This window comes from Falco rusticolus, chromosome 4 (assembly GCF_015220075.1).
Source record: "Falco rusticolus isolate bFalRus1 chromosome 4, bFalRus1.pri, whole genome shotgun sequence".
Taxonomy (NCBI): Eukaryota; Metazoa; Chordata; class Aves; order Falconiformes; family Falconidae; genus Falco; species Falco rusticolus.
The window spans coordinates 7,033,066-7,058,868 of record NC_051190.1 but is presented as its reverse complement, the minus strand read 5'-3'; the positions used below and the strand labels follow the sequence as shown (position 1 = coordinate 7,058,868).

The following is a 25,803-nucleotide window of genomic DNA, read 5'->3' as shown; positions in this document are numbered from 1 at the left end:
AATCCGCACTTACAGGATAAATATTGCATCCTATGGGAAATTAGGCAGAATCTTCTTCCCCTCCTATTGTACAGTGATGCATTGTGTCTTACACCTGAAGGTGGAAGGGAAAAATGCAATAACATGTGATTGATGTTAGCAGACACCTGCTATCACAGTGCAGCTGGACCAGCAGGGAAATTTAGTACAAAATAGCTTGCTGAAACTAGGCAGTGAATATAAACAGCATCTTTGTGCTCTTCATGGCACTGGAGAGTTTTCCTGTTACACAACAATAAGTACTCGATGCCTCACAGCTGCAAGACTCTTCTAAGCATCCTCCCTTCCTTTTTACTCTAGTTTTTTTCCTGGTGTGGTCTCAATCTGTATATGCAAGTAGTGTCACTGGAGTCGGTTGGTACATTTCCAATGCAACTGAAGTTGCTGACATGAAGGTGTTTTGGGATCTGAACTTTTGCAGAGTCCAAAGTGCAGCTCCAGGTTTCCTTGTGGACAATGTCCAAATTACCGATTCCACTGAGTAGGTGACCTGAGATCCCATTTGTCTGGGAAAAATAGCTGAGTGGATCTGGAAACACCAGGTTTCCAGCTGTTGGGCAGTTTACCTGGGGAAGCAGGCTTGAAGCAGAGCATCAAGAAAGTTCAGAGACTTCACTTCAGCAGCCCTGCCAGGGAGATTCTTCCAAGCCTGCACTGTGCAAGTGTCCAGTGAAACCAAGACCACCAGTGGTCATGTGCAGGGAAAGAAGGCACCTTCTGGCTGGGGAGCTCTTGATTTGTGAGGAGTTGTGCAAACTTCTGATTTCAGTGTGGTTTGATTCAAAACCTTTTTCTTTTTAATATATTCTTACTTTAAACAAGTATGTAGTCTCCACAGTTCTTGATGGCATCCCCCTTTCGCTCAGATGTTGCCATTAGGAAGAACACCCTCAGTGCATGCATCATGCAAACACCATCTATCTTTTTACTCAGTAAGGCTAAGAATCTAGAGCTTAACTGTTAATGGAAGACGATTAAATGGCTTGTGGGCTCGCTTCTGCTTAGGTGAAATAAAAACTCAGGTCTGGGCTTCCACTGTGCAAACAGGACAGGACAACTGGAAAAGCTTTATTGTTCAATCAGTTTCTCATCAGCTCTTCTAAGCTGCACTCCTTAGCAACAACCATCGGACACTCATTCATGACGGGCTGCTGACTCTTTCTGTCTCTTTAGATTGTGCCGCGCTGGGGTCCAATGGCGTCTGCAGTCCTGAGGTGGCAGGTGCAGGTGGGGCAGTGGGGGACTGGAGGGCTTTGTCTGCAGAGTGGTGCTGGGGACGCTGGCAGAGCTGAGAGTGGTGGTGGGGAGGAGGGGGCCACAGGGCTGAAGTTCTTGCTGCCCGCTGCTCCCGCCGGCTCTGGAAGTGCGGGAGCAGCTGCCGGTGGAGGTGGACGGGTGGCACCGAGGCTGGGAGGTGCTTCAGCCCATCGCTTGGTGGACGCTGGCATGTCCCCTGCAGGCTGGCCACCTGGTCTTCTGCAGGGCTGCCCCTCATCCATCTCCAGGGCTTTCCGCTTGAGGCCAGCCCTCCTCCGGCACTTTTCCAGCAGGTGGGGATGCCCTCTGTTAAAGAGGGGGTTATAGTAGTAGAGTACCTAGAAGAAGCAAAGGAGAAGAGTCAGTTGCCGCCATCCCAAGCCTGGAAAAGCCCAAGCTACGAGAAGCCAGACTCTGAATTGCACAAGACAAACATGGATAGTGGAAGGGACTCTCAGGGACGGCTGAAACCTCAAGCTGAGGCCGAAAGGTTACGTGAAGCGTTCTGTTCAGTCACCGCCACCCCTGGCAGCAAGAGCAGCGTAGGCTTTTCAAAAGCATAAGAAGTGCTTTCAAAAGCCAAATACCATGACTGTTCAGCAACTCCAGGGTGGGCATGAGCAGGGAGGTAACACTGGGGTCCTTAAGTGTATCCTCTTGGCATCCGGCAGGAAGGTTTCAGATTTGGTGCAGCAAGACACATAGCAAAGACATTCAGAGCAATGAGGTTACACGGAGCCTGTCTTTCCATGGAACGGCTTCAAACTAAGCAGGTATAACCAAACTGTACTTTATCCACGTTTCTACTAGCCAGAAAGACTAACTCAAACCTTCCTGAAAACGCCCCGAGGAGGAAACTAAAACCGGACCGCTCGCTGCCCTCCCCGCCCCCTCTATTGCGAGGCCTTATGCGACGCGAAGGTCCGTCCCTCCCCCAAGACCCCTGTGAGCGTTAGTGGATGTGCGGAGCGATGGCTCTACCTTGCTGTGAGCAGCAGCTGCTGCTTCTTCTGCCAGGAACTCAGGCAGGGAGGCAGATCTTTCACCATCCTCTTGCATTTTGATGAATCCGTGGTAGTTCATCTGGCGAAGGAAGCTCTTCATGCTCTGCCTGGTGTAAACCTGCAGAGGTCCTCCCCTGCCCAGCACCTCCTCTTTGAAGAGCTTCTCGTTGATGGCCACGTATTTTCCTCCCTTGCTCCACCAAATGGACCGAAACTGGTCGCTTTCCACTATCATCCAAAGCTTCTGTGGAAAGCGGAGCGACAGGAGCCCACTGCCTTGGCCCACGCTCTTGCTGGAAGCAGGAGGGACTTGTTTGGTGTCATGTCCGTCACCCCCCGGTTGGACGTGCCGCTCCTCCCCTACCACTTGCATGGCAGCGTCCCGGGGGGCACTTTCCCCCTGTCCTGGAGGGCCAGCACAAGTCGTGTCTGCCCACTGCCCCAGCTCCTCCGGAGCAGGCAGGGATGGTGTTACTTGAGCAGACAGCTCCCGCTCCATTGCTTTTGTGCCAAGCTTGCCTCGGTGGCCAGCACCGTGGAGAGCCAGGCCTTGGTCCTGCCAGTCAGCAAGCAAAGGCCAACTGGCACTGGCTGGCTGTGGGTCCCAGCAGATATTCCGGCACGGCATTGTGATGCCTGTGCTGCATAGTGGTGACATCACAATGCGACGTCACGGTGACGTTTGAAAACGGTGGCCTGGCAGAAAGGAGCAGCCGGAGGAGCAGTTGCTGAAGAGCAACTTCTGTTGCTGCTTTTCACTGGCAGAGCCGCCGCTGGCGGGACTGCAGGGCCCCGCAGGCAACGAAGCTGTTGAAGGGCTGTGGGCAATGAGGGGACCGTGCTGTGTCCAGCTGCATCCAGGGGGGTCTGCAGCGAGGAGCGGGGACGGCGGCGGCGTTGGGCACCCCAGTGCTCTGTTCAGGCACTTTTTCAGCTGGCCACCTCTGACATGTGCAGAAACGTCCTCATACTGCTTGTTGTCATTTCACTGGGATGGTGTCTGTTAAGGAAACACGATGCAAGGTGTTTAATCTGCGCAGTGGTGTAAACACAAAGAACAGCTGCAAGTATGGAGGAGGAGGCGTCCACTGGATAAAGGAGAAGGCAGTCCAAAGCACGGAGCAAGTGTCCGACAAAGAGGAGGAGGGACATTTATCCCATCCTCGGCTTTTTCAAGTGGTATTAAAATACTGAAGAAAACCACAGGAAGAAAACCTTTTCTTAGAAAGAATAGAATCATTTAGGTTGGAAAAGGCCCTTAAGATCAAGGGCAACCATTAAGCTAACACTGCCAAGCCCACCCTTCAGGGACACTCGTGTCTCTAACCGCCACAGCTACAGGTCTTTTCAATCCCTCCAGGGATGGTGACTCAACCACTTCCCTGAGCAGCCTCTTCCAATGCCTGACAACCCTTTCAGTGGAAAAAAATGTCCTAATGCCCTCTTCCAAGCCTGCACTGTGCAAGTGTCCAGTGAAACCAAGACCACCAGTGGTCATGTGCAGGGAAAGAAGGCACCTTCTGGCTGGGGAGCTCTTGATTTGTGAGGAGTTGTGCAAACTTCTGATTTCAGTGTGGTTTGATTCAAAACATTTTTATTTTTTTTTTAATATATTATTACTTTAAACAAGTATTCCCTTAGATACTTAACTCTCTCTCAGGTTTTGACTAACCTATTTTATCTTAGGTCATGGGATAAATAATTACATAAATGAATTGATATTTCTTCACCTTGTTGATTTATGATCTCATTGAAGTGAGCCATGTTTTTAGGGATTTTTAAGTTTTAATTTTATTACCAGTCAGCAAAGTGGAGCTGTAAGTCTTAAGCAAGGTGCTTTTGAAAAGAGAAGAATCATGCTAGGAACTTTTTCTGTTTTGACAGTCTCTCTAGTCACTTATCCATATTACCGTGTGACTTAAATTTCCTGAAATCTGGCAGTGAATTATGTTCTCCTTTTGCCTCGTCCCCCAAAAAATCTTCTGGTGACCATGTGTGTGACCAGCCCTGACTCTCTAGCATCTTGTCTGAGTGGATGCTGCTGCCAGGGAAAGTCCAACATGGGTATCACAGCAAGCTGAGGTTTTCACATCTGGTGATGTTTTTGTCTTATCTTTTTCCTTTGCTTTGTGCTGTTGCTTGTCTGTCTAGGAAAAGTTAGGATTTATTTCCATCCCATCATTAACAGTCTATAATAGTTTTACACATGATGTTGGAGTTACATCATGCTGAGCAGTATAATTGTATTAACACTGTGAGTCCAGCAGAAAAGCAGTGTTTTAACCTCTTGCTTCTACTGATCCTGGATGCAGCGAGCACGGTTGTCGTGCTCAGTATCTATTTAGAAACTCTCCTACCTTTCATTTGGGTTTTTAAATACTTTATTATGTTTCCATTGTATATCTTCAAGACAGGTCAGTAACTGCAGGAAGAAAGCTCTCAGCTGGTCCTGCCTTTGCTGACAACTGGAACCAGCTTGTCCCTGCAGTACTTTCTTGAGTAGTGTCCTGGCCCCCGTTCAGGGTGGCCAATCAGAAAGGCATCCATTGCTGCCAGCACCTCATCGGTCAGGTCCAAAAGTTGTAGTTTCTGTGCTTTCCCCAGAGTGCATCTCTTGTGTCTAATAAACCACATCAGTAGGACTCTTAGAGAACTCTTAGAGAAAATACAGCACGCAGACTGCCCTTGTAAACTGACACTACCCTGCGGCTCCTGGGGGCAAGACCTGGTGGTTCTTTGGTGCCTGGAGATGATGGGGGGGCAGGTTACAGGCTGGTTGAGGTAAATTGCTGAGTCAGTTGGAAATTGCCAGCAGTATTTTTCTCCCCTTCTCCCCTCATCTAGAATTTACATAAGAAAGTCATGTTACTGTTGTTTCCTCTCCTACATTCCCTGTCAGACAAGGTCATTTTTGAAGCCAATGACCGGTTAAGCTTTATTTCTGCAACCATGGAAAATTATTATCAAAGGGGACAAGCTTCAAAGTAGATGATTAACTGGCACATCCGATGACTAGTTACATTTTAACGGGCTCCTTTTGCACAACTCCCTTCAGCTGTAGCAAACTTTAACTCATATGGAAATGAGTTTCCCATGGGATGTAATGGGGTGACGGTGCCTTACGACATGGCTAATGCATCCAGTCCTGGCTGAATAAATAGATGGTAAGAGAAGGGACACAGCCCCCTCCTAACAGACTCCTAGCAGCTTTCCCTGAAAGCACAGATGTCCCTGCTCTCAGTCCCTTGGTCTTTGTTGCTTCATTTTCTTTTGCCAGGATTATGAGAGGCGTAGTCTAAGTTGCACTGAGACAGGTTCAGCCTCTCATAGTCCTTCAGTGGTGAAAGCATCAAGGTGGATTAAAGCCAACCCCACTGCTGTGTGAGTAGCTAAGAGCCAGGCCAGGTTTCTGTGAGATGTAATTCATCAAGGAGGGAAACACACAAAAGTACAATGGTGGCAGGAGGAGCAAAATAAGGTCTGGGTTACAGCAGCATGGCTTAAGTTGATCCTTCTACTACTGCATTTTGGAAGTGTTTTCCTAAAAGAAAATGTGAGGCTGTACAGTGTTTTGGTGCAGAGCACATATCCAATATTTATAGTCTTCTTATCTGAATTAGCTGCAGGGTTTGAATTTCTTATTTTTAATGAAGGAAGAAGATGGTGGACAAACCAAAGGGGAGTACAGCTATGCAATGAAAACTCACAGAGAGAAAGATGCTGTCACAAGGGGAGCTTTTTTAGTGAATTAATTTATTGCTTCATGTATATCATCAATCTTTCCCTTATGGCTTCCCTTCACTGTGGTTTGAAAGGTGCACTGAGGAACCTCAAGTCATCTTGCTCCAACCTGAAGTGTAGCAGACGCTGATGTGCTTAAAGCCATTTGGAGCCAAACCGTTAGCTGCCAGCCACCAGCAGAGCCACCAATACCCGGAGCTCTGCCTCCCTGTGACCGTAGAGCATCTGGCACAGAAGTTTACCCCCTTGTTGAAAAACTCACCTAAGATGACTTTTTTCTGCACTGATCCCGCAGCACTGCAACTAGCCTGCTTATGGGTATCTAGTCGAGCCTCCTGTACCACTGGCACAGATGTGTCTAGACTGGCCGTGGCTGTCCCTGTTTGACTGCTGTCTAGTCCAGAGTCCATACAGTTACACAAGAAACAAGCAGAATTTGCTTTGCTGGTGGTGCTGGGGGAGCATGAGGCACAGAGGCTGGTATGCAGCCCCATCCCTGGCAGTGTTCTCCAGACTCAATTATCTTGTCTTCCCTGACTGACCCCTTCCAGCTCATGTACAGCTGGGGGATGAAGTTGGCCTTTGGTTTATTTACGGCAGCTTCATTTTTGTTCTGTTTTCCTTATTAGCAATGAGGAATGAATTCTGGTTTTGGCTTAATCAGGGTAATTGTGAGCAGGCTCATGCCTGTGCACCTGGAGGCTGTTTTTAAAAGCTGGCTGGTATCAGTGTTACGGTGTAAAGCTGATAAATCTTTAAAGAGAAGGTCACAGGGCTGCCTGCAGAGGCCTGACATTAGCTTCTACTGACAGTGATAGAAACTGGTGGTGTACATCTCTGCGGTATCAAAGGAGGATATCTAAAATTCACCTCTGCCTGAAGGGCTAATCTCCTAAAGTCCTTCTGAATGGCTTCTGAGAGAGGCTTGAGCAGGGTAGGCATTCAAGTTTGTCCCACACGCTGTGTCTGCCGTCCCCTTCCCCGCAAATAGCTTTGAGTCAAAGCTTTGACAGTGTTGTATGCATAGCTCATTCAGAAAGCAAACTGGTGTGTCTCTGCTGGACAGCTGTTAATTGAGACTTGCAGCGCTGAAAACCTGTGGCAATCAAAAATCTGGTTAATAAGGGGTTTTTCCTTTTTTTTTCTAACCACATGAATGGAAACTGAGGTTCTTACTTAGTGACATGATCACCATTCCCAGGCCTTATAATGAAATTTGAATGTTTAGACGTGGGACCAGAGGAGGAGCCAGCACTAGCAAATACCTGGTTGCTAGCGATGTCCTTGTCCTGGTGGAGACAGGCTCAAGTGTGGGACCTCTGTGGTTACATGCCGGCTGGAAGTTCATCACCCTCGTTGGCTGCTCTTCCAATTCTCTGTTTGTGTGAAGTTGTCCAGGATGAAAACCTGGGGTTTGTGCCTTGTAAAACTTTTCAATTAAATGCAGGATGTTGGAAATAGTGAAACAGATGCCTGTCTCTAATAGCACCAGCAAGACAAGGTTTCGGGGAAGAATATCTCAGAATAAAACCAGCTGCTAGAGCTGGGAATAAAGCTGACAAGAAGAGGCCCTAGAGATCTTTTTTCAGGTCTGAAATAGAAGCCGCTGAAGTTTAGGGAGACATTAATTGGTTAACCATCCTTAGATCTACAGCAATGCTGCTGTAACAGCAGCAGCACAGGCATTTGCTAACCTTTTTCTCTGTCACTCCATTGGCATATGTTAGTCCCTGGTTTCCCTGCTCTCATCAGCCTTCTGCCTTTTAAAATGCAGAATGTTCATATAAAGACATTTTTAATATAAACCCAGAATTGACTTTACATGACAAACATTACTGTCGAATTTAGGAGGATAGCCAAAAGGCTAACGGAACTGATGAACAATTGCATACAAGCATTTTTCAGTGTCCGGTGATCTACTGCGACCTGGAGTGTTATTTTCACAGCAGTCTTTCCTGCATCTGAACAAGAGAGAGGATTCATCAAGGTATGCAGGGGAGTGCCAGTGGGAGCAGTGGTGGCCTCACTCCCTAGCAGTCAGGTGCTTGGGTGGTTTTGAACTATGCTTTCCCACAATGATTATCCAGGTTCCTTCTTTTGTTGTTCCTGACTGGATGAAGGACTGCACTGTAACTGCTCCCTGCTGGGAGCAAGGACCTATTTGCAGTGTAGCAAATGATTCCTTAATAGAAGACTAGATTTGGTGTATTCATGTGATACACAATACCTTTGAGACCTCTTTGTCTAGCTTAGATAAGATATTACACAGCCCAAGACTGTGTAGAAAGCTGGCAGCAAGTGGTCCCAACTGGGAAGCATTTTCCCACAGAATTAGACAGGGCCAAAACTTGCTAAGCCTCAGAGACTGGAGCGTTGCTCCTATTTTCCACAAAGCTGAGGATTTGATGCACACTGAGGAGCTGAGTCAGAGCTGGACTTTGTAAACAGGTGTGAAGCCACTGCTGAATGGCTTTGCACCTGATTGCACCAGGAGGGGCTTGGCTCATTCTCCTGTTTCTTCCTAGCTTGACTGAAAAGTTAAAAGTAGTGTTTGCTTTTGTAGTAGTAGTTTATACTGCAGACTGTTGGTAGAAAGTACCTAGGAACTGAAATTTTAGTGATAGATATTGCAATTAACATGTTTGCATATTTTTTTGTGTTGTTTTGTTATGCTCGTGAGGTTTGTAAAGGACCAGGGGATCCCATAAGAAGGTACGCAATATAAATCTGTATTATTATATACCTTCTATTGTCAGCCTCAAAGAAATCCCAAATGTACTTCTGTTCTATAAGGACAACAGCAAAGAATCAGCCCTCTAGGAAAACTCGAGAAAGCATTAAATAAACTTCTGATTTTGATAATGAGACTGCAAGGAGATAATTCATAAGTGTGATGGACATGCCCTACAGCCTGTGCCAGTAGGCCCCAGATACCAGCCATGCTGAGTGGGCCAGGCTGGTACCCCACTGGGTTTGGATGTTTCTGGTCTATGCTGAAGATCTGTCCTTACGGTGAGGAGGCAGTGGGGATGGAGGGCGCTAAGGAGGCTGGGATGCTGGAGGCTGCAAGAGGGATGCAAGCAAGTCAATAAAATCTGGAAGAGAAAAGCCAGTCCCAAGCAATAGGAAGCAAAGGCAAGAGCAGCTTTATCTACCCAAGAAGCCTCATGGAGGCATTTTTGGCAGCATTTCTAGGAGGCCACTGATTCCAACTTAACACAGCTCTGATCACAACCTTTACCTGAGGCTTTTACAGGACAATGCAGCTTAGTGTTGCAATAAAATTGGGCTTTGAAATGCTCTGTGCAGCCTCTCTGTTGGCAGCCACATCATCCCAACCATTAACACTGGTCCATCGGCCTTCTAGAAACACTTAGTAGTCTGGGCACAGTCAGCCCAGTTCAAGTACAAACCCAGAGTGTTGCAAGTTTAATAGCCATAGGTTCTTTCCTGGACCAGTATGAACTGAACCTCTGCTGGCATCAATGGGCTGTGCTGATTTGAATGAGTTCAGACCTGATAATAACGTTTTTTTTGTTGTTGTTTTTGAAAAAAAAAAACATTTTAGGAAATGCTGCTGCTAACATGGGAATCTATCTCCATCTTCAACATAAATGCATAGTTGACTTATATTAAATATACAAGTGACTAAATCGTATAGCAATAGCAGCATGCAATTATCAGCTCCTCTGTGCTCACTGTGCACTTCAGACTGGTGGCTCTGGGGGCTCATGGCTTAGCAGGGGCTACCCATGGGGCAGGAAAGCTCACACAAGTGGGGTTTGGGAAACAGCAACCTTTTTCTCACAACTGAAGTAGACTGCAGCACGGTGTTTGGGATGCAAGTTCATCTCACATGGCATCTGCTGAAGGTGTACAGCGCAGCTCTGGCTGTTCGGTTAATTATGATCCTAACTGTATTTTCTTTGTGGAGTGAGTGAGTCCTGGGTCTCAGGATCAAGCTCTAGGGTAATCAAGCTCTAGCATCACTGTCCCCACCACTGTCACAGCCTGTGCTCATCCATTGTCTCAGTACAAGGGGAGAAGGGGCACTGGAGGTCTTGGCTTGGCTTGCTCTTGGTCCATGAACAGATATCTCACAGCACCAGGCTTTGTTATGGTCCAGAGGCCGGTTCCTCATCCTCGCTGGCTGAACCCTGTTCAGAAGACTCAAAGTGCCTCCCACCCCTTGAAGGTGTTTTACATATGAGAGTTGACTCACCTGCACCCAAAGGCATGGATTGAAACCTGAGAATTTGTCTTGAAACACAAAACAAAAACAGTGAAGCAGTCGGTGGTGGTTTAAAGAGGTAGCTTTGAAGATAGGATTTTATCTTTAAAAAGGGTGTGTGTGGAAGAGGAAGCAAATGTCTGTGAAGGACAGCTGTAAGGAGAAGCCTGTAGCATTTATATTTGCAGTCCTTCCATTTTTTTGCTTTGTTATTTGTCTGGAAGGTGATGGATAAATACACAAACCAAATAGTTGTTTGCTTTTAAAGTATTTTAATCTTTAGCTCGAAGGTTGGGAGAGCCCTGTATTGGCCTTAAGCCACATGTTTTGGTTTGGTTTTTCTTGGGGGGTGGCAGGGAAGAATAATCCCCCCCGCCCCGCCCCGAGGTGAGACTTGTTGGAAAAATTCCTCCAAGATGAAACTCCTTTGGGCTTGGCATAGTTACACTGGGAATAAATGGGAATAAATGCCGTTCATGGTGTACAGGGTGTTGGGCAAAATATATAGCAGCCCCTTTGCAGTGATCTCTCTCTTACGTCTAGCCTACCACACAGGGATTTCACAAATATTGCAGAACATAACTCAGTGCTGAAGTGATCCAACAAAATTTATTTTACAAATCTTTAAAAGACAAGGGATAAAAAGAAGGGCAATGCACCTAGGAGTCTGAATGCTGAGTGTAGAGAGCAGGTGGTTTATCTCCACTGAACAAAGTTCTGCAACAAAACCTTGTCTGCATCAGCACAAACAAGAGCAGAGGTACGAGAGCCCTCGATGTCTTGGCCAGCAGTCTCTGAAGTCCAGGCAGCATTTTCTTTTAACTTTCTCATGTCAAGCCCATCCTGGCTTGCTGTGAGTGCTGTAGGAATAGTTGGTTTAAAAGTCTTGTTTGCTAATGACCAGTGACGCTATTTTAGGTCATCTTGAGCCTTCTCTCCAAATCTGCTCCGTGATAAGAACAAAACAAAAACCTTGGTTTGGCATTGAACAGAACAGTTTTGCTCTTTTAAACAGCTGTTACTGGGACAGCAGCTCCTTGCCCCATTCTCCGCTGGAAGCCGGGCTTGGTGTCGCTGTGGCCTCCAAGTCAAGACATGGGTAACAACCTGGCTGGAGGACCGGCTTGGTGCATGGTGGAGAGAAGCCCCCTTTTCCATTTGGAAGAAGGGTGGTACATCAATAACGGATTCGAGGCTCTCCCCTATCTTTTCATTGCTTTGTTGGGCAAGTGACAGTACTGGCAGGGTCATGTACCTTGTTTTCTGAGAGACACGTGTTCTGCCCTGGCTTCATTTCCATGATGCCAGCCAAATTCTTCTTATAGATCATGACAAGCTGGAAGTCAGTGAGTATCAAAGCTCCTGTTAATATATAGAGTACCTTTATATGTTCCCATATCACCTTATCACCCAGTTAAAAGATAAGACACAAAAGAGCAACGCTGCCAAGGGAAGTGAGATGAGATTCCCATGCCACTGAATAAAATATTATCTTGTGTAAACCAGACCAAATGTGAGTCCTGAACCTCCATGTTCAGCCAAACTACAGCTGTTTCAAAGCAGATCCAACAGCACTACGAAGTGCATTTTCTTTTTTTCGTTTCTCCTAGACAAAACACTTATTGTGGAAGTGAAGATGCGAAAACAAACAGGCCAGCCCATCAGTCTGCTGCTAGATCAAACCTGGTAGGAAGCCTGACTTCCAACTGGCTTGTTATGGTGGCCACAGGAGGTGAGACCAAAGCCCATCTCCCAAATCCCAGCTGTGCAACCAGATCCAGGAGGAGGCTGGTTCAGAGCAATTCCTCCCTGAACACACTTCTTTCTTCCATCAGGCAGTCATTTAACAGTTTCCAGACCCAAAAGCTATATCCACTGGACTTCTCTGTGAATTTGTCTTAGTTGGTGCAAAACCCAGTTCTGGCCTCTACAACAGCTAGTGGCATGTGGTTGCACAATCCCACCATGTGTGGAAACATACACTGTTAGTTAAGCTGCAGATACTGCTCCTTCTTGAGCAAACCACACCCCAAGACCTTGTTTATAACACGATGGGAGGGACCGCATTTGAAGTCTGTTTCATGGCAACTGAAATCATAATTAGCCCAGCTATCTTCATATGTTGCAAGATAATTTCTCTTCCGGAGGGGGTGGATGTTGAAGTATATGTAAATAGTCAATTAAAATGAAGGGCTCATTACGGGCTTGCTCTCTAGCTGCCATGTGGTAGACAAAGTTTGGTAATGTATATTCTCAAGATATTGCTGCAAATTAAAATATAAAAAGGTAAAGGGGTTTTGGAGAAGGGTCTTCTGCTGCTTTCTGGTTCACACGTCATCCTTTTCATAGGGAAAAGAGTCACAACTGCAGGACTTCTTGAGCTGGGTGTGAACTAAGCCATTAGTTTAGTGCAGCAAAGGCAACTGCACGGTCGTTTGGTTCTCAAGCATGGCTGAGGGAAAAAGTGAGTGGCAGTACAGCAGCCTTTATGATATTAGCTATAATTATAGGCTGCCGTTCTTTGTCAGAACAGGAGGAAAAATCAAATATTTATTTTTGGGCATAAATGGAGAAGCAAGAGCCTTTTCTTGAGTGTGTATGCAGAGGGTGGGTCTGGTCCTGCACTCTTTAACAGGCTGATCTGAAAGGTGTCAGCACCTGCTCCTGTCCTTTGTCAGTAGATGCAAGAGACACATTGATCATGTAGAAAGGTCCAGAGCGACAACACAAAGTGGCTGACTTTGGAGCTTTTTGTATTTTTAGCACTGCTGGTGGCTGCGATACCGACAGCAGAATAATCTGAGCTCCCTTTGAGTGAGAAATGATTCACACTGTAAAAATAAAGCTTGATGCAAACAGCTCTGTATCCTCTGAAATGAGGACTGCAGCTCTTGAACTTTTAAGGACCTTTCTTTCCAGTTCTTTAGGGAAGACTTCCAAGGGTTTAGTGTTAGCGTGAATTGTCTGTTTCTCCTGAATGGAATTTTCTGGAAGTGCTCTGTCTTGCTCTGGCCTGGCACCGAAGCTGAGCATTAGGAGGTTTTAAACATGGATCCAATTTGGCATCTTCAATACTGTCGTGAATTGTTCTCTGCCACTTCAGCCAGATGTTGGTTCCTTCAATGAAGAAGCCTGTAATAGTTAATGCTTCCCTCTGACCATTCCTCTGACGTGTAATCAGAGAGCCAGTGTAAGCTTGTGATACCAGAGCATCTTGTCTCTAGCCATCTGCTCTGGGTGCTTTTTGAGGCAGAGAGGAGAGCTATTTCCAGACAAGTGGCACTTAGTTTCAGTGGGAGAATCTGGATCTTTAGCAAAATGTTTTACATAGACTTGAAATAAAGAAGGGGGAGGGAGCATGAGTGGGAAAAAATATTTTAGTAACACTTGTGGTTTACAAGGTCTTATAATATTTCAACAAATGACATGCGCATACTGTACAAAGGCAGCTGTAGAAACAACCTTCAGAGAGTTGATACCTCTTTTAATTAATTAATTACTTGGGCTGTATAAAAGGGCATTCACAGATGCACTAGGAGCACATGATTTTAGCACAAAATACTGGTACTGAAGCTCCGCACCTTTGAAAGTCGTTGGTCCTCTCAAAACCCTTTTCCTTGTAGCTTCACATTGTACGCAAGGTCTCTCCTCTGAGGCTCCATCTGCACAGTGGGACTGAGGTGAAGGCCTGGCTTTTGCCCTGGGATCTGCTGGGGTGAGGTTGGATGAGGAATGCGGTTCTCACCCCGAGTTGTGCATCCTTGCATGGACACCCTGAGAAGAGTGGAGCAGCTCATTGCATTTCCACGTGCAGGCAAATACGTGCTCCTGTAAAATCAAGGTCGCTTGCTCGTTCTGTGCCTGCCCCATAGTGCAGAGCTGCTTTGCATGTGTTCGTGTGCAAGGCAGATGAAATGACTCCGCTCCAGGAACTGAAATAATGATTCAACTAAAAGTTTAAACAGAAGTTGCAGGATGGCAAAAAAGCCTTGTGTGGACTTTCCACTGTTCCTACAACTACTTATGACCTTCCATACAGTCAGATAAGTGGCTTTATCAGACCTGAAACAGGAATCCAGCTTGTTAACAGAATCACTTCGGTTGCAAGTGACATTTCTTTCCTTTCCTTTACAAGCTTGATTACCACATTTTAAATGGCGACATTTATTCTGAGAAGTGTTGACTGAGACTTTAGCCACATCATTGATTTACGCACCAGATACCATCAAATTGTATTTGCATTAAGGAATGAGCCATAAGCAAGGAACTGGAAACTGTGGCTTAAAAGGTGAATATCCTCTGGATATCTAGGTTCAGATCTTGGGTCACAGTTTAAAGTGAGTATTAACGACTCCTAGAGTCTACAAGGGGATGTGGGTTTTTTTGTTTGTTTGTTTGTTGTTGTTTTTTTCAATTCAGTTGACTAAACCAGTGCACAGTTGGCACTGTTGAAAACAAGATGGAGATGGGCTAGTAAGTCAGGTCAGACTTGGGGTGCATCTGCAGAGCAGCGTTATCTAAGGATAACTCAGATAAGAGGTTCAGTTCATCAATTGATTTATTAGTTTTATTTGCTCATCTGGGACTTTGAGCAACCCGATCTAGTGAAAGATACTCTTGCCCATGGCAGGAGGGGTGGACTGGATGATCTTGCAGCCCAAAACATTCCATGATTTCTCTCCATTACAGGTACAGCTCCGTAAGGAGGAGGACGATGCCAATGTATGGAAGCATATTTAGATTCTTCAGAACTGATTCAGTCCTTTCCAAAAATTGCAAACTTTGTCAGTTGATCATTAGAATGGATTATATTTCCCCTCTTGTCTCTCATTTAGAGAAAGGAAAGCTTAAAATATGCAAAAAGAGGAATAAGGAAAGCAGGGGAAAAAGCAACCTGGTACAGCTGTGTGCCTCAGGCAAACCTCATAGTGCTCCCAAATCACAGATCTTGTTCCAAAACATACAGACATGAGCATTTCTCAATGAAATGGTTGTCTAGTTTGGGTGGCATGGGAAAGGCTGTAAAAAATGTCTATTTTCTTAGATATAACTTTAGAAATAGAAATCCAGCTTGAGGTAGTTGCCAGTTTTGGAGAATTGAAGCACAAGGAGCTAAACCTTAGGTAAGTTGCATGCAGTAGAGAACGGAGATGGATGCTGAAAAGTCCTGGGCAGGCTGTACCAGGAGTACAGTAATGTAATCTGTAACATAAAGTGTATGTTATGTAAACCTAACATTTACTGTAATGTAAAGTATAGCTGAGAGTATGTGATAGGTAGGGCAAGAACGTTTAGCGGCTTCTGGTGTGTTTACTCTGGAGAAATTGTAAAATGGATGTTAGGGAACCTGCTTCATGACTGCCATTTAGATTAGGAAGCCAAGCAGATAAGTATTGGTGTAGAAAATGCTGAAATGCCAAGACCGTCAGACGTTTAGGCAATGTTCTTCTGGGAACCTACAGGACAAAGAAAACCCAGCAGATACCCAGACACCTTATCAGAGACTTAGGAAAATCTGTTCAAGCTGAGCATATAGTTATCTGGGCTGTTTCAGCTCCACAAAGATTCCTTTAAAATGCAATTGCTTGGTTAAAATAATTTCTTTAGTATTTTCAGCATGAACACAAATCCGTGGCTTTTCTCATTCCCCAAATCAGTTCTGAGGTATTTACTTCCTCAAGGGCAGGTATTTTAGCACTGTTTTGGTTTCTCTGCCTCTTCTGCCTGTATGTAGACTGAGGGATGCTCCTGAGCTTGTTAATTGAGGGGTACATCTGCAAGGAATTTCAGGACTCTGATCCTCCAAACAAGGCTCTCCCGGAGCAGCGATCATCGCCTGGCTCAAGTCAGTCCCGTCAGCTCAAAAATGGTAGTTAGGATTGGTGTTACTACAAGGAAGGTGAAATATATTGTCTTTTCTTTCACTGTGCTGCCCAGTGAAAGCTGCTGAGTGAAGCTAGGAAAGCTTGCATGTCAATCATGGTAGTAAAGCGTGAGCGTTGCTCTGGGTTGAGCCTTGTAATCAGCTTGGAGGAAAATTATTAAAACTTCTTAAGTATGTTCTAAGGACAAACCTCCCCACAAATGTGAAACTGCTGAAGGGGATCTCTTCTTAAAAAGCCCTATATTAAAATATTGCAATCAATAATTGTGTGAGTTGCAGAGTAAACACCAGACAAAGTATTGACACATCTTAGCAGTGTCTTAGATCCCAACCAGCCTTAGAAATGCCAGTCTTCTCGTTCTGTTGTCCAGAATAAGTCTGCATGTTGGGCAAGATGGTCCAGGTCAGTGGCGTTCTCCTGAGTGATCAGCTGATATTCTTGGAGTCTAAATAGCACAATATTTGGAACAAAATCTGGGCTGCTAAGTTAGCTCTCATCGCACATTTGGTACCCAAGCCACTGCCCAGCTCCGGCAGCCTACTGGGTGGGTCCTCCCTGTCCCCCCTGGGCAGAGCAATGACTGCATCCAGCACTTTCTGCAGGATGCTGGTACAGGTATGGCTCAGTGCTCTGGGGTTGCACAGAGGGTAATCTAGGTGCAGGAGATTGAAACTGAAGAACCATCCAGGCTTGAACGTTGCTTCTTCCCTGATGCTGATTAGGTGATTAGCATGTAAGGTAGTTATCTGATACAGTGGCAGTTAAAGTTGTATCTATGTGGTGCTTATATAACTGGCCAAAATAAAAAGCACCGTGACTTCACAGAGAGTAACCATATAAGCTGCTTTTGATAATGTGCTGACGTTGTGGTGACACAAACTGGCAGCGTGTTCTGAGGGAAGTCAGCCTGACTGCTGCTCAGCTTGGGCTCTTCTTTGTGATCACCCTTGCTGGGCTTGAGCTCTTGCTTTTCATTTCTTTGAGACTGTGTTGCTGGTATTGAGACACTGATATTTCAGATCCTGTCTTCATTTGGACCCCTTCATAATTTTTTTCATCGTCCATGGAAATTGGTCTGTTCTAACACTGTCCTGGTTAGATCTCATTTCGAGCTGATGTTCAAACACACTCTACTGCCATATGAGGCCAGGTAGTGAGTATTTGCCAAGCAGAAGCTGGGCAAGCCACAACGGGCTGGATTTGAATGAGTGAAGTAAAAATGGAAATTACAGGAACATAATTTTGAATATCTCAGTGAGTCACAATCCATTTGTTAGCAACAGAATGCCTTTTGGAGATGAAAAACTTGGGAAGAGTACGGGAGATATCATGTCACCTTTGCTCACACTGAATAGACTGTCATCCTGCTGTGAGACTCCAAGAGACGTGTTGCCAGATGAGAGTTTTGCTGGCAGAGTTGACTTCAGAAGCCATGAAGGAATTATGTAGCTTGGGACTTGAAACACAAAGATCAAAGTACAGTTATGATCTATTCTCTTTTTTTTTTAGATAGATCTGTGGTATTTAAAGAGAAAGAAGGATACAGTGTTCTCAGGTCTGGAAAAAGTTTTACTTCAGTATTAATCTGAAAGTAGATGGGAAGAAGAGCCCTGTCCAGATGAAGGTGGCTTTGTGGTTTATCCTTTAAAAATCATCTTGTCTTAACAGAGAGTGTGACGATTAATCTCTGACTCTGGTTACTGCATGTCATTCATTAAAAAAATGGCTTAAAGTAAACATATAGTACTGCCTTGGACAGATTCTCTTTGGGAATGATTTCATTTGAAGGCCCTGTTTCCCAGGCCCTTTTCAGTGATGACTTTATGGGAAATACCGTTTTAGAGGTGTTACCTGGCAGACATGATCTGTTATCGCTGCCTCCATATCGGCCTGCTGTGCAGGCGCTCTGAGAAGACACAACCAGGACTCGGCCTGTTTCTGTGCCACTCGTTGCCGTGTTTGCTCTGCGCACGGTCTTCAGAGGAATTTCTCCATAGCCACCAAGGACCATGACTTTTTAACGTGTGCGTGGTGCTCCCACCCATCCAGACTATTTGCCTCCAGCAACTTTGTTAATAGTGAGACTTCTGGGAACGCAGAGAATTTTCAATGAGCTAATGAGGAAGGAAGACACTAACCCCCTAGGTCTGATCCTGTCATTTTTGCTCATGCTCATAGAGTTCTGTTGACTTGGAGGAACCAGGAGCGCAGGCATGACCAGGCCATGCTGCTGCTGATACTCCTCTTGGAGCAGATACTCCTCCTTTTTGCAATGCAAGAAAAAGACACTTAGTGAATTCTTTACAAGCTGGTTCATAGTCTCAGTTAAGCAATGCATACATTATTCATTAGGTTTATTGTGACAGTTCCTAGGGACTGCATAGGAGTAGGGCTTAATTATGGTGGGCATCAGAGCCCCTGCAGCCCTCCCAGGTTTTATAGAAGAGGAGGGCAGGCAAGGCAGGGAAAGCGCTGATTTCAAGGCACTGGGTTACAGATTGAGCCCTGTTCTCATTTAGCAATGTCTGTGCTTGAGCGCGGTGTGAAACAGCAGCCCGATGTCTGTGCTCTGTGCTGATGTGGGGGCTGCGGAGAGCAGCGCTATGGAGTGTGCAAGAACATGACACAAATGGAGAGCAGAAGACTGCTCTGTCCCATGTTCCCCGCCCCCTCCTTTTTTTTTTTTCTTCTTTTTTTTTCTCCTTTCATGCCTGTCCTCTTGTTCTGATCTAGCTTCTCTTTGTGTTGTCTCTGGAAATCAGCTGGAAGACCTTGGTGAAAAGGTTACATCCAGGCTGTGGTGACTTAGGAACCAAGGCCGGTCTCGGAGGCCAGACATGGATGTGAGACGGGTTGTTGGCTCCTGGGCTCACAGCCTTCCTGAGGGCCAGGGGAACTGGGAGGGCTGAGACCGTCACGGGGCTGTAGTACTGTTTGTAGCTGGGTAATTCTAATTTCCATAGAGTGAGCACTAAGGCATGGCAGCAGTGCCTGTGGGCCTCGTGTAGGGTAGGGGAGAGAAGCCCTAGTTTTGGGGAAGCCAGCCTGCTGGACCCAAGTGCAAATTTTTGACATACATGTACAAATCTGTGCTTGACTCTGCTCTCTAGGTGGTGTGAGTCTGGATGAGCAGTGAGGAGGAAGCATCCACCAACTTTACAGGGTCTTCCTCAGTCCGCGTAGTCCCATTCAAACAGGGCTGGGTGGTGACCTCCATAGTGCCATGCTGGGACGTGCTGCTTACAGAGCGGTACCGCTTGGCATGGCGCAAGCACCTGCAGGTTTGTAAGTGTCCAGGGGAGCTTATGTTCCCTTCATGGGACACAGGGACTGGCGTGCCTTGGGACCTCATGCCTTGAGCACTTTGGAAATTCTTCTTTCGGTACCTCAAGGTGATCCTAACAGCAGGTGCAGGGTGACTGTAAGAGGCTCGTTTTGTAGAGTGCCGCTTGCTGCTGCTCTGGCTGCCGCCTGCCCAGGGGTTAGGCTGTCAGTGTGGTATCCACCCAGCCAAGCCTTCTTCTTCCTTCTGCTTTAGAGGCATCCAAGTTCAGTTCCCTCGGGCAGAGCCCATGGACTCAGAGGTGCAAGGGTACAATGGCTCTGAACTCTGTCCTGATTTTGACACTCCTCCTTAAGTATATAAGGGCTTTTGATGTATAACCTAGGAATGTACCAGCTAGTGTTACTTGTAGCCAGATCTGTACGTTACAGCTCTTCAGGGATCTGTCCTTCACTTTTGTATTTTACAGAGCCCTCCAGGCTTCACACCTTTCTCACCCTGCTAGCTGTGATTTACTGTTTCTTCCTTAAAACAACCTTCTAGACCACGGAGGCACTGTGTGCTACAGCACATGCCTCTGGAAGTGCCACTGCTTCCCTGCTGTTCCTGCTGCAGAAACACCAAGAGGACCTCCCTGGGGGGTGCTCTGACCATTGCAGAGTGCACTCAGCTGCTGGGACGTGGCTGTGGGGATCCCTTCAGCAGCACAGGTTGCGTCAAGGTTGTATAGAGCATCCAGTGCTCTTGTGCAGGTATTGGAGTCAAGATAAGGGCGAGGGCTATCTTAACTACAGTTTTGCTGTCCTATGAACTCTACTGGGGTTTGGGAAGTTTGGCATCTCGGTATCCAGAAGGAGCTCAGCCCATTTTTTTAATGGCCTTTTCTTCTTTCAGTCTGCTGCTAGTACACTTGTAAACTAAAGAGAAAGGAATAAACTGGGAATGGCTCCAGTGGAGCCTATGGAAATGGGCAGATGCAAAGATGGAGTCAAGAAAGTTGACTTTTGAGTCCAGTACTGGACTTTGAGGCTCATTTTCTTCTGGGAGGTTGGTGGGGGGTTTTGCCTCCATTTCTGCTGAACTTCTACAGAAAAGATACCAATTTTCTTCCATTTTTATGGCATCACAATACTGTTTTAAATTGGAACAGAACATGTCAAGAAGTTATCTTTCCATGGAGAACTTGTTAAAATGCTTTTTATGAAAGTTTTCCCTATGGTTAGAGATCCTTCCAGGATTTTTATTTCAAAGGAGCACAGTAAGTTACTATGTGAGCCCCTCTGCAGCCTGTACCAGTGCCAGCCTGCCTGTCTGATGGTGGAAACCAAAGGGGCCAGCCAGCATGTCCCCTGAAGCACAGTGCCATCATGCTGGCTGCTTGCAGCCGACCACTGTGGAAGGTGACAGGGTGACACAATCATGTGACTCATTTTCCAAGCTGCTTCCTTTACGTTATGGAAACTTGCTGAAGACTGAAAATTCAGCCCATAACAAAATAAATGGGTAATCGTGCCTGGACAGCGTGGGTGAGCACATGTGCTTTAGCTAGCATGACTTTTAATTTTTTTTTTTTTTTATGCTATCCGTTTTTTAGATGTCTCATCTTGTGAACCTTTGAGAGGGTACAAGTGATTTAGGATCTGAAGGACACCTAATTCAATGCTACCCAAGATTCAATAGCTGCCTGTTGTTGGTACAGATCTAAAGGTGTGGCGCACATACTCGGAGAGATGGAACGTCGTGACGTGCTATGTACTTCAGCTGTCCAGGTAAGCAGCTCCCTCCAGTCCACACCACAAGCCCTTACACTTCAAGGTAACAAAACAAAACATCCGCATACATGATGGTGCTCTGTCAAAAAATCCTCCTCAAGAGTTGTTTGCACAGAAAACATTTGAGGGATTTGAAATGAAAATAAAGGGACAAAGACCTCTGAACCTAACTGGGAAGTCCAGCATGAAGGGAGGGAGCAGAGGTCACGCACATGGAAAGATGCGTGTTCTCCTGCCTTGGAGAACAGCAAGTGTCACATCAGCTCTGTAACAGTGGAGCAGCGTCGCTCCTGAAGGTCAGGCTGTCAAGAGCTGACTTTCTCAAACAGACCAATATCTTTTTCATGAAGTAAGCCAAACTCCTGCATGAGACCTTTTCTTCAGTTTCAGGGGAAAACCGAGCTATTTTGAAATGCTCTTTTGATTAGTGCTGTGTAATACAGCATCCTGCCTTAGCCAACATTCAGCACACCTAAGAATTAGGGACGGCACTGCACCCGGTGCTTCTGTAATTGTGAGGAGCTGTACTAGTTACTTGTATTATACAAAAAGAAAACTATAAATCTTTTTCCTTTTGATGTTATCAATATCCCTTGCTGAATGTTTGTGCGTGGATAATTCCAGTTACAAAATATCTCCTTGCTTACAATTTCCTTATCAAACTAGAGGGAATCGGAATTCTCTCCTGTGCAATTGTATGGGACCAGGTCAGCTGAACTTTCTTGCCAAGAGTTTTCTCTGATCAAATAAGAGATCTAACTGGCATTCATGTAGATGGGGTCTTTTTGTGTGTTTCTTTTTTGTTTGGTGTTTGGGTTATTTGGCAATGCATTTAGATGATTTCATATAAACATACTGCTTAAGACTGTCAGTGTTGTTTGGGAGTCTTAGCTCTACATCGTCTCAGGCAGATGGCTGACAAGCCAGATGCCCCCGTGATTAAACTTTTTTTTTATTCCTGGTTTGGCTGCTGGGTAGTTGAATACTGGTCATATATGTGAGGGTTTTGTATCTTCATTTCTTGGTCAGTGAATATGAGACTAACATTAGTGTCTCTAATATAAAGTTCTGTAAGGGTCTTAGAGTGGAAAATACTGGATATGACCTCAGTGGTGATGCCACCAAGTTCTGGGGTGTTTTGGAGATGCCAGTGATACAGACTGGGATAGTGCAGATGTTTGCCGCTCATTCCTTTGCCAGCTGCTACACAACAGGAGCAGCAGAGCTTTTCTACAAAAAGAAAGCTCTCCTTTCAGGTCTCTGTAGAAAATACGGAACATCCTCTTTCACTTTTGGAAGGAAATGAACCTAAACAAAGAACTGACTGTGCTGTGGCCTCTAGGCTGGTGGCCAGTGTCATTATCCTTTAAGGGCACATTACAGCAACCTTCAGTTCAGAGGTGTTGATTTGTATCTCTCTGGTGAGATGCCAGAATGGGGACAAGGCATGGATCCCTCTTGTGTTGCTCAGTGCTGCTGGACCAGTCAGTGTCAATGGGAGAAATGTTTGTTCTGCTGTCATCCTGTCTTCTGGACGGGGATTTGGGAAGGACACAGTAAAGGTGACGTTGCAGGTAAATGCAAGCTATCAGACAGAAACAACTCTGAGACCGTAGGCTTTCCTGCCGCCAGATGTTACTAGATCCCACCCTCTGCTGCATGCTTTAGAGGAAGGCACAATCTTCACAACAGGCCAAATTCATGGGCTTCTATTTGCACCATAATCATCTCTAGAAAGAAATTTCTTACGGATTAGCATATGCCCAGAAGCGTTCACAATGAATAGGCCTTACAGTTTTGTCTTCAGTGTACCGCAGACATTTGGTCATATCTTCAGCTGGTGAAAACTGGCATTGCTTTGTTGCCTTTCCAAGTCAATTTACAATGAGTGAAGATTGGTCTTTCTGTTCTCCTTCACATGAAGGTCATGCAACTTTTGTGGCTTTGTGCAATATGTTCTTTCTAAAGAGAAATGAATGTGCAGTTGTCTTTTATTTTGCAATGATCTTTTAAAGTACTCAGTTCAAAGATTGGGTGTGCTTTGACACACTTTCCACCCATTTCTTTCAAATTAATAATCCTCTGGTGCCTCTCACATGATCTGTTGGTCCTGTGAGGGTTTGAGCTTTGATGGTGAAGGAGTCTTTGAACAACAAGGGAGGACTGGAAAATCTGGGGAACTTCTGTTTTAGAGGCTTTGATATTGTGCTGGTACTCTATCCTACTGTTCGGTTGTTTCAGTATTTCCAGTCTCAGAGATTCATTTCATAATAGACACAAGGATTCTCACTTGGCTTGTCTGTGATTTTCTTAGTTGCTTGAGGAAGACTGTAATAACTTGCCCACTAAGGCTGCCACTACCTTATTTTCAGCAGGATCTAAAAGCAGGATTTCAAAGGAAATGTAGAAATCTGGAGGAGAACCAGCCCCCACTGAGGAAAGGTCTCACCCTAAAGCCTCAGTAAGAGAGCTGGGAGGCACGTATTTTTACATCCCTCTCCTTTCTTCTCTGCGATGATTAAGAGCATCGGCTGCTACTCACTGTGAGCAAAGGTTTAAGAATTTCTCTCACAGATAGTGGAGACATGAGTCGTTCTGCAGGCCTACCAAAATCAGGACTCAGCTTCCTGCACAGTCAGCCTTTGAATCAGATCCCCCAGTGTTGCAGGGAAGTGGGTTGTTAGCTGGGCATCCTCCAGACCCATCTCCAAAGGGATCCCAAAGATGAGAGCTCAGAGCACTCTAGGAAGCTGGAGGAGTCTCGAAGCATTTACAGGAACAAACTGACTTGAGAGTGTTTCAGGCGCTGCAAGCAATGAGGAGGAGAAGTCCCCTTTGAAAGCCAGTTTAGGCTCCAAAGCCAGCAGAGGTTTGGAGGAACCCCTGCCTTTTCTGAGAAGAAAACCACAGAGTTTGAACTATGAATCCACAGCCACCCCCAAGCTATGGATAAAAGCAGAGTATCTTTAAAATCCAAGGCCAGCAAGTCTGGCGTGAGTGGTTAGGAGCAGGAAGCCTCCTACGAGACAGGAGCTCATCTGCTTTAAGAACATCAGGGTGTGTCACAGAGTAACGGAGCAAGATACCAGCAGTTTCACAAGCAACACTAGGAGTCAGATCTGCTTTCTAATGTGTCCTTCTGGGCACTCTCTCGTGTTGGGGGAGAGAGACCTTAGTTTATCAGCCCTTCCCCTACTAGGGGCACCAACAGAGACTTTCTGCTCTGTTTGACCCCCAGTGTTCTCAAAACTCATAGGAACTCGGTATGTTGGTGGCTGCTTCTTCCAATTCCAGTTGAAATTGGACGATTCCCAGAGGCAAGGAGGCACATGGTGTGACTGCACATATGGGTCGTCTCCCTTACGTACTGGGAGGAAACGGCTGTAGGTCGGCTCTGTGGTGGAAGCTGATCTCCAGGAAGAATCACTTTTGAAGAGAAAGAAGTAACTGCCCTGTGACACAGAGTGCATCTGTCAGTGCTGTTTCACTTTGAGGCTGTCAGTAAATCATCTCAAAGGTCTTGTTTGCACTTGATGCTGCCTCAGAAATCCTGAGTCACTCTTTACCCGATTCACCCTGATACATCTGTTTACTCTATGGTTATATGATGACTGTGAAAGTCCTTAAGTACAAAGAAAGTCGAAACTGGCTCCTTCCTAAAAATGTAGTCCTGCTGCTTTTATAATGAGAAAGCAGGTTGGATGTCACATTCCTTGATAAAACGCAACTGCGTGTCAGTCCCAGCATTTCTCAGGTGTTGAGACATAACTTAGTTTTGCTGTCTGCTTGTGCTCAGGATCTCCTGGCTGTTGAAGTCCAGGAGTACCAACACAGATTTATACCTCTAAGATGTTAAGTACAAATTACATTTATGTCAGACAGAAGCATCTCAGACTAATCCTCTCAGTCTCTGACCTGGAAACAATTACAGGTCTGTATCAGTGTGGAAAAAAACAACAACAACAACAAAAAAACCCAAACAATTTTCTTTCCCATTTTCAACATTGAAGGGTGTTTGGGGCCATGTTCAGCTCAGCTCTGGCCTGTGTTTACTGCTGTCTATGTACCATGCACGTCTGTGTCACTTGGGTCACTCTGTCTTTGCTGAGGGTTAAGGCTGTGTACACAGCTGTTTGCTGGGGTCATCTGAAGTGCATTTACATTTATTCTGCAGTAACTTGGTCATGAATTTAAGCTCTGAAGGGCACCAAGCAATTGTGCTTATCAGTAGGAGCCTTGGTGCTCACCTCTTGCTGATGGGCTCTTTCCTAAGTTATCTTCAACCTCAGTCGCTGCTGGCAGTCCTGAGAGCTTAAAATCAGACAATTGTTTGAGCGTTCATTAAGCTCTAAATACTTAAACAGTGAAACCTTTATAAAAGCACCTCTGAAAGCTGAAGAAGAAAAATACAACTGCCTGTAATGAAACTTTCCTGCTGGTGGCTGTAAATCAGTAGGGTTTTAGTAGCTTTTGATGAGCATCTCAATGGGGCCTATCAATCTGACTGCATTTAAAGTTTCAGCCGTTGTTATAATACCCGAGTGATCACAAATCGTCTGATGACAGAGATAACTTGAAAAGATTTAGCAGA

General features: G+C 45.6%; 1 protein-coding gene across 1 annotated transcript; it reads right to left on the bottom strand.

Moving 5' to 3' along the window:
• Window positions 1-1,208: 1,208 nt before the first annotated feature.
• On the bottom strand, window positions 1,209-3,398 carry LOC119147786 (heat shock transcription factor, X-linked-like). The gene is made up of 2 exons (XM_037387192.1): window positions 2,278-3,398; window positions 1,209-1,634 (listed from the first exon to the last, which is right to left on the bottom strand). The coding sequence occupies exons 1-2, from the start codon at window positions 2,956-2,958 to the stop codon at window positions 1,209-1,211; spliced, it is 1,107 nt and encodes a 368-aa protein (XP_037243089.1). The 5' UTR covers window positions 2,959-3,398.
• Between the last annotated feature and the right edge of the window lie 22,405 nt (window positions 3,399-25,803).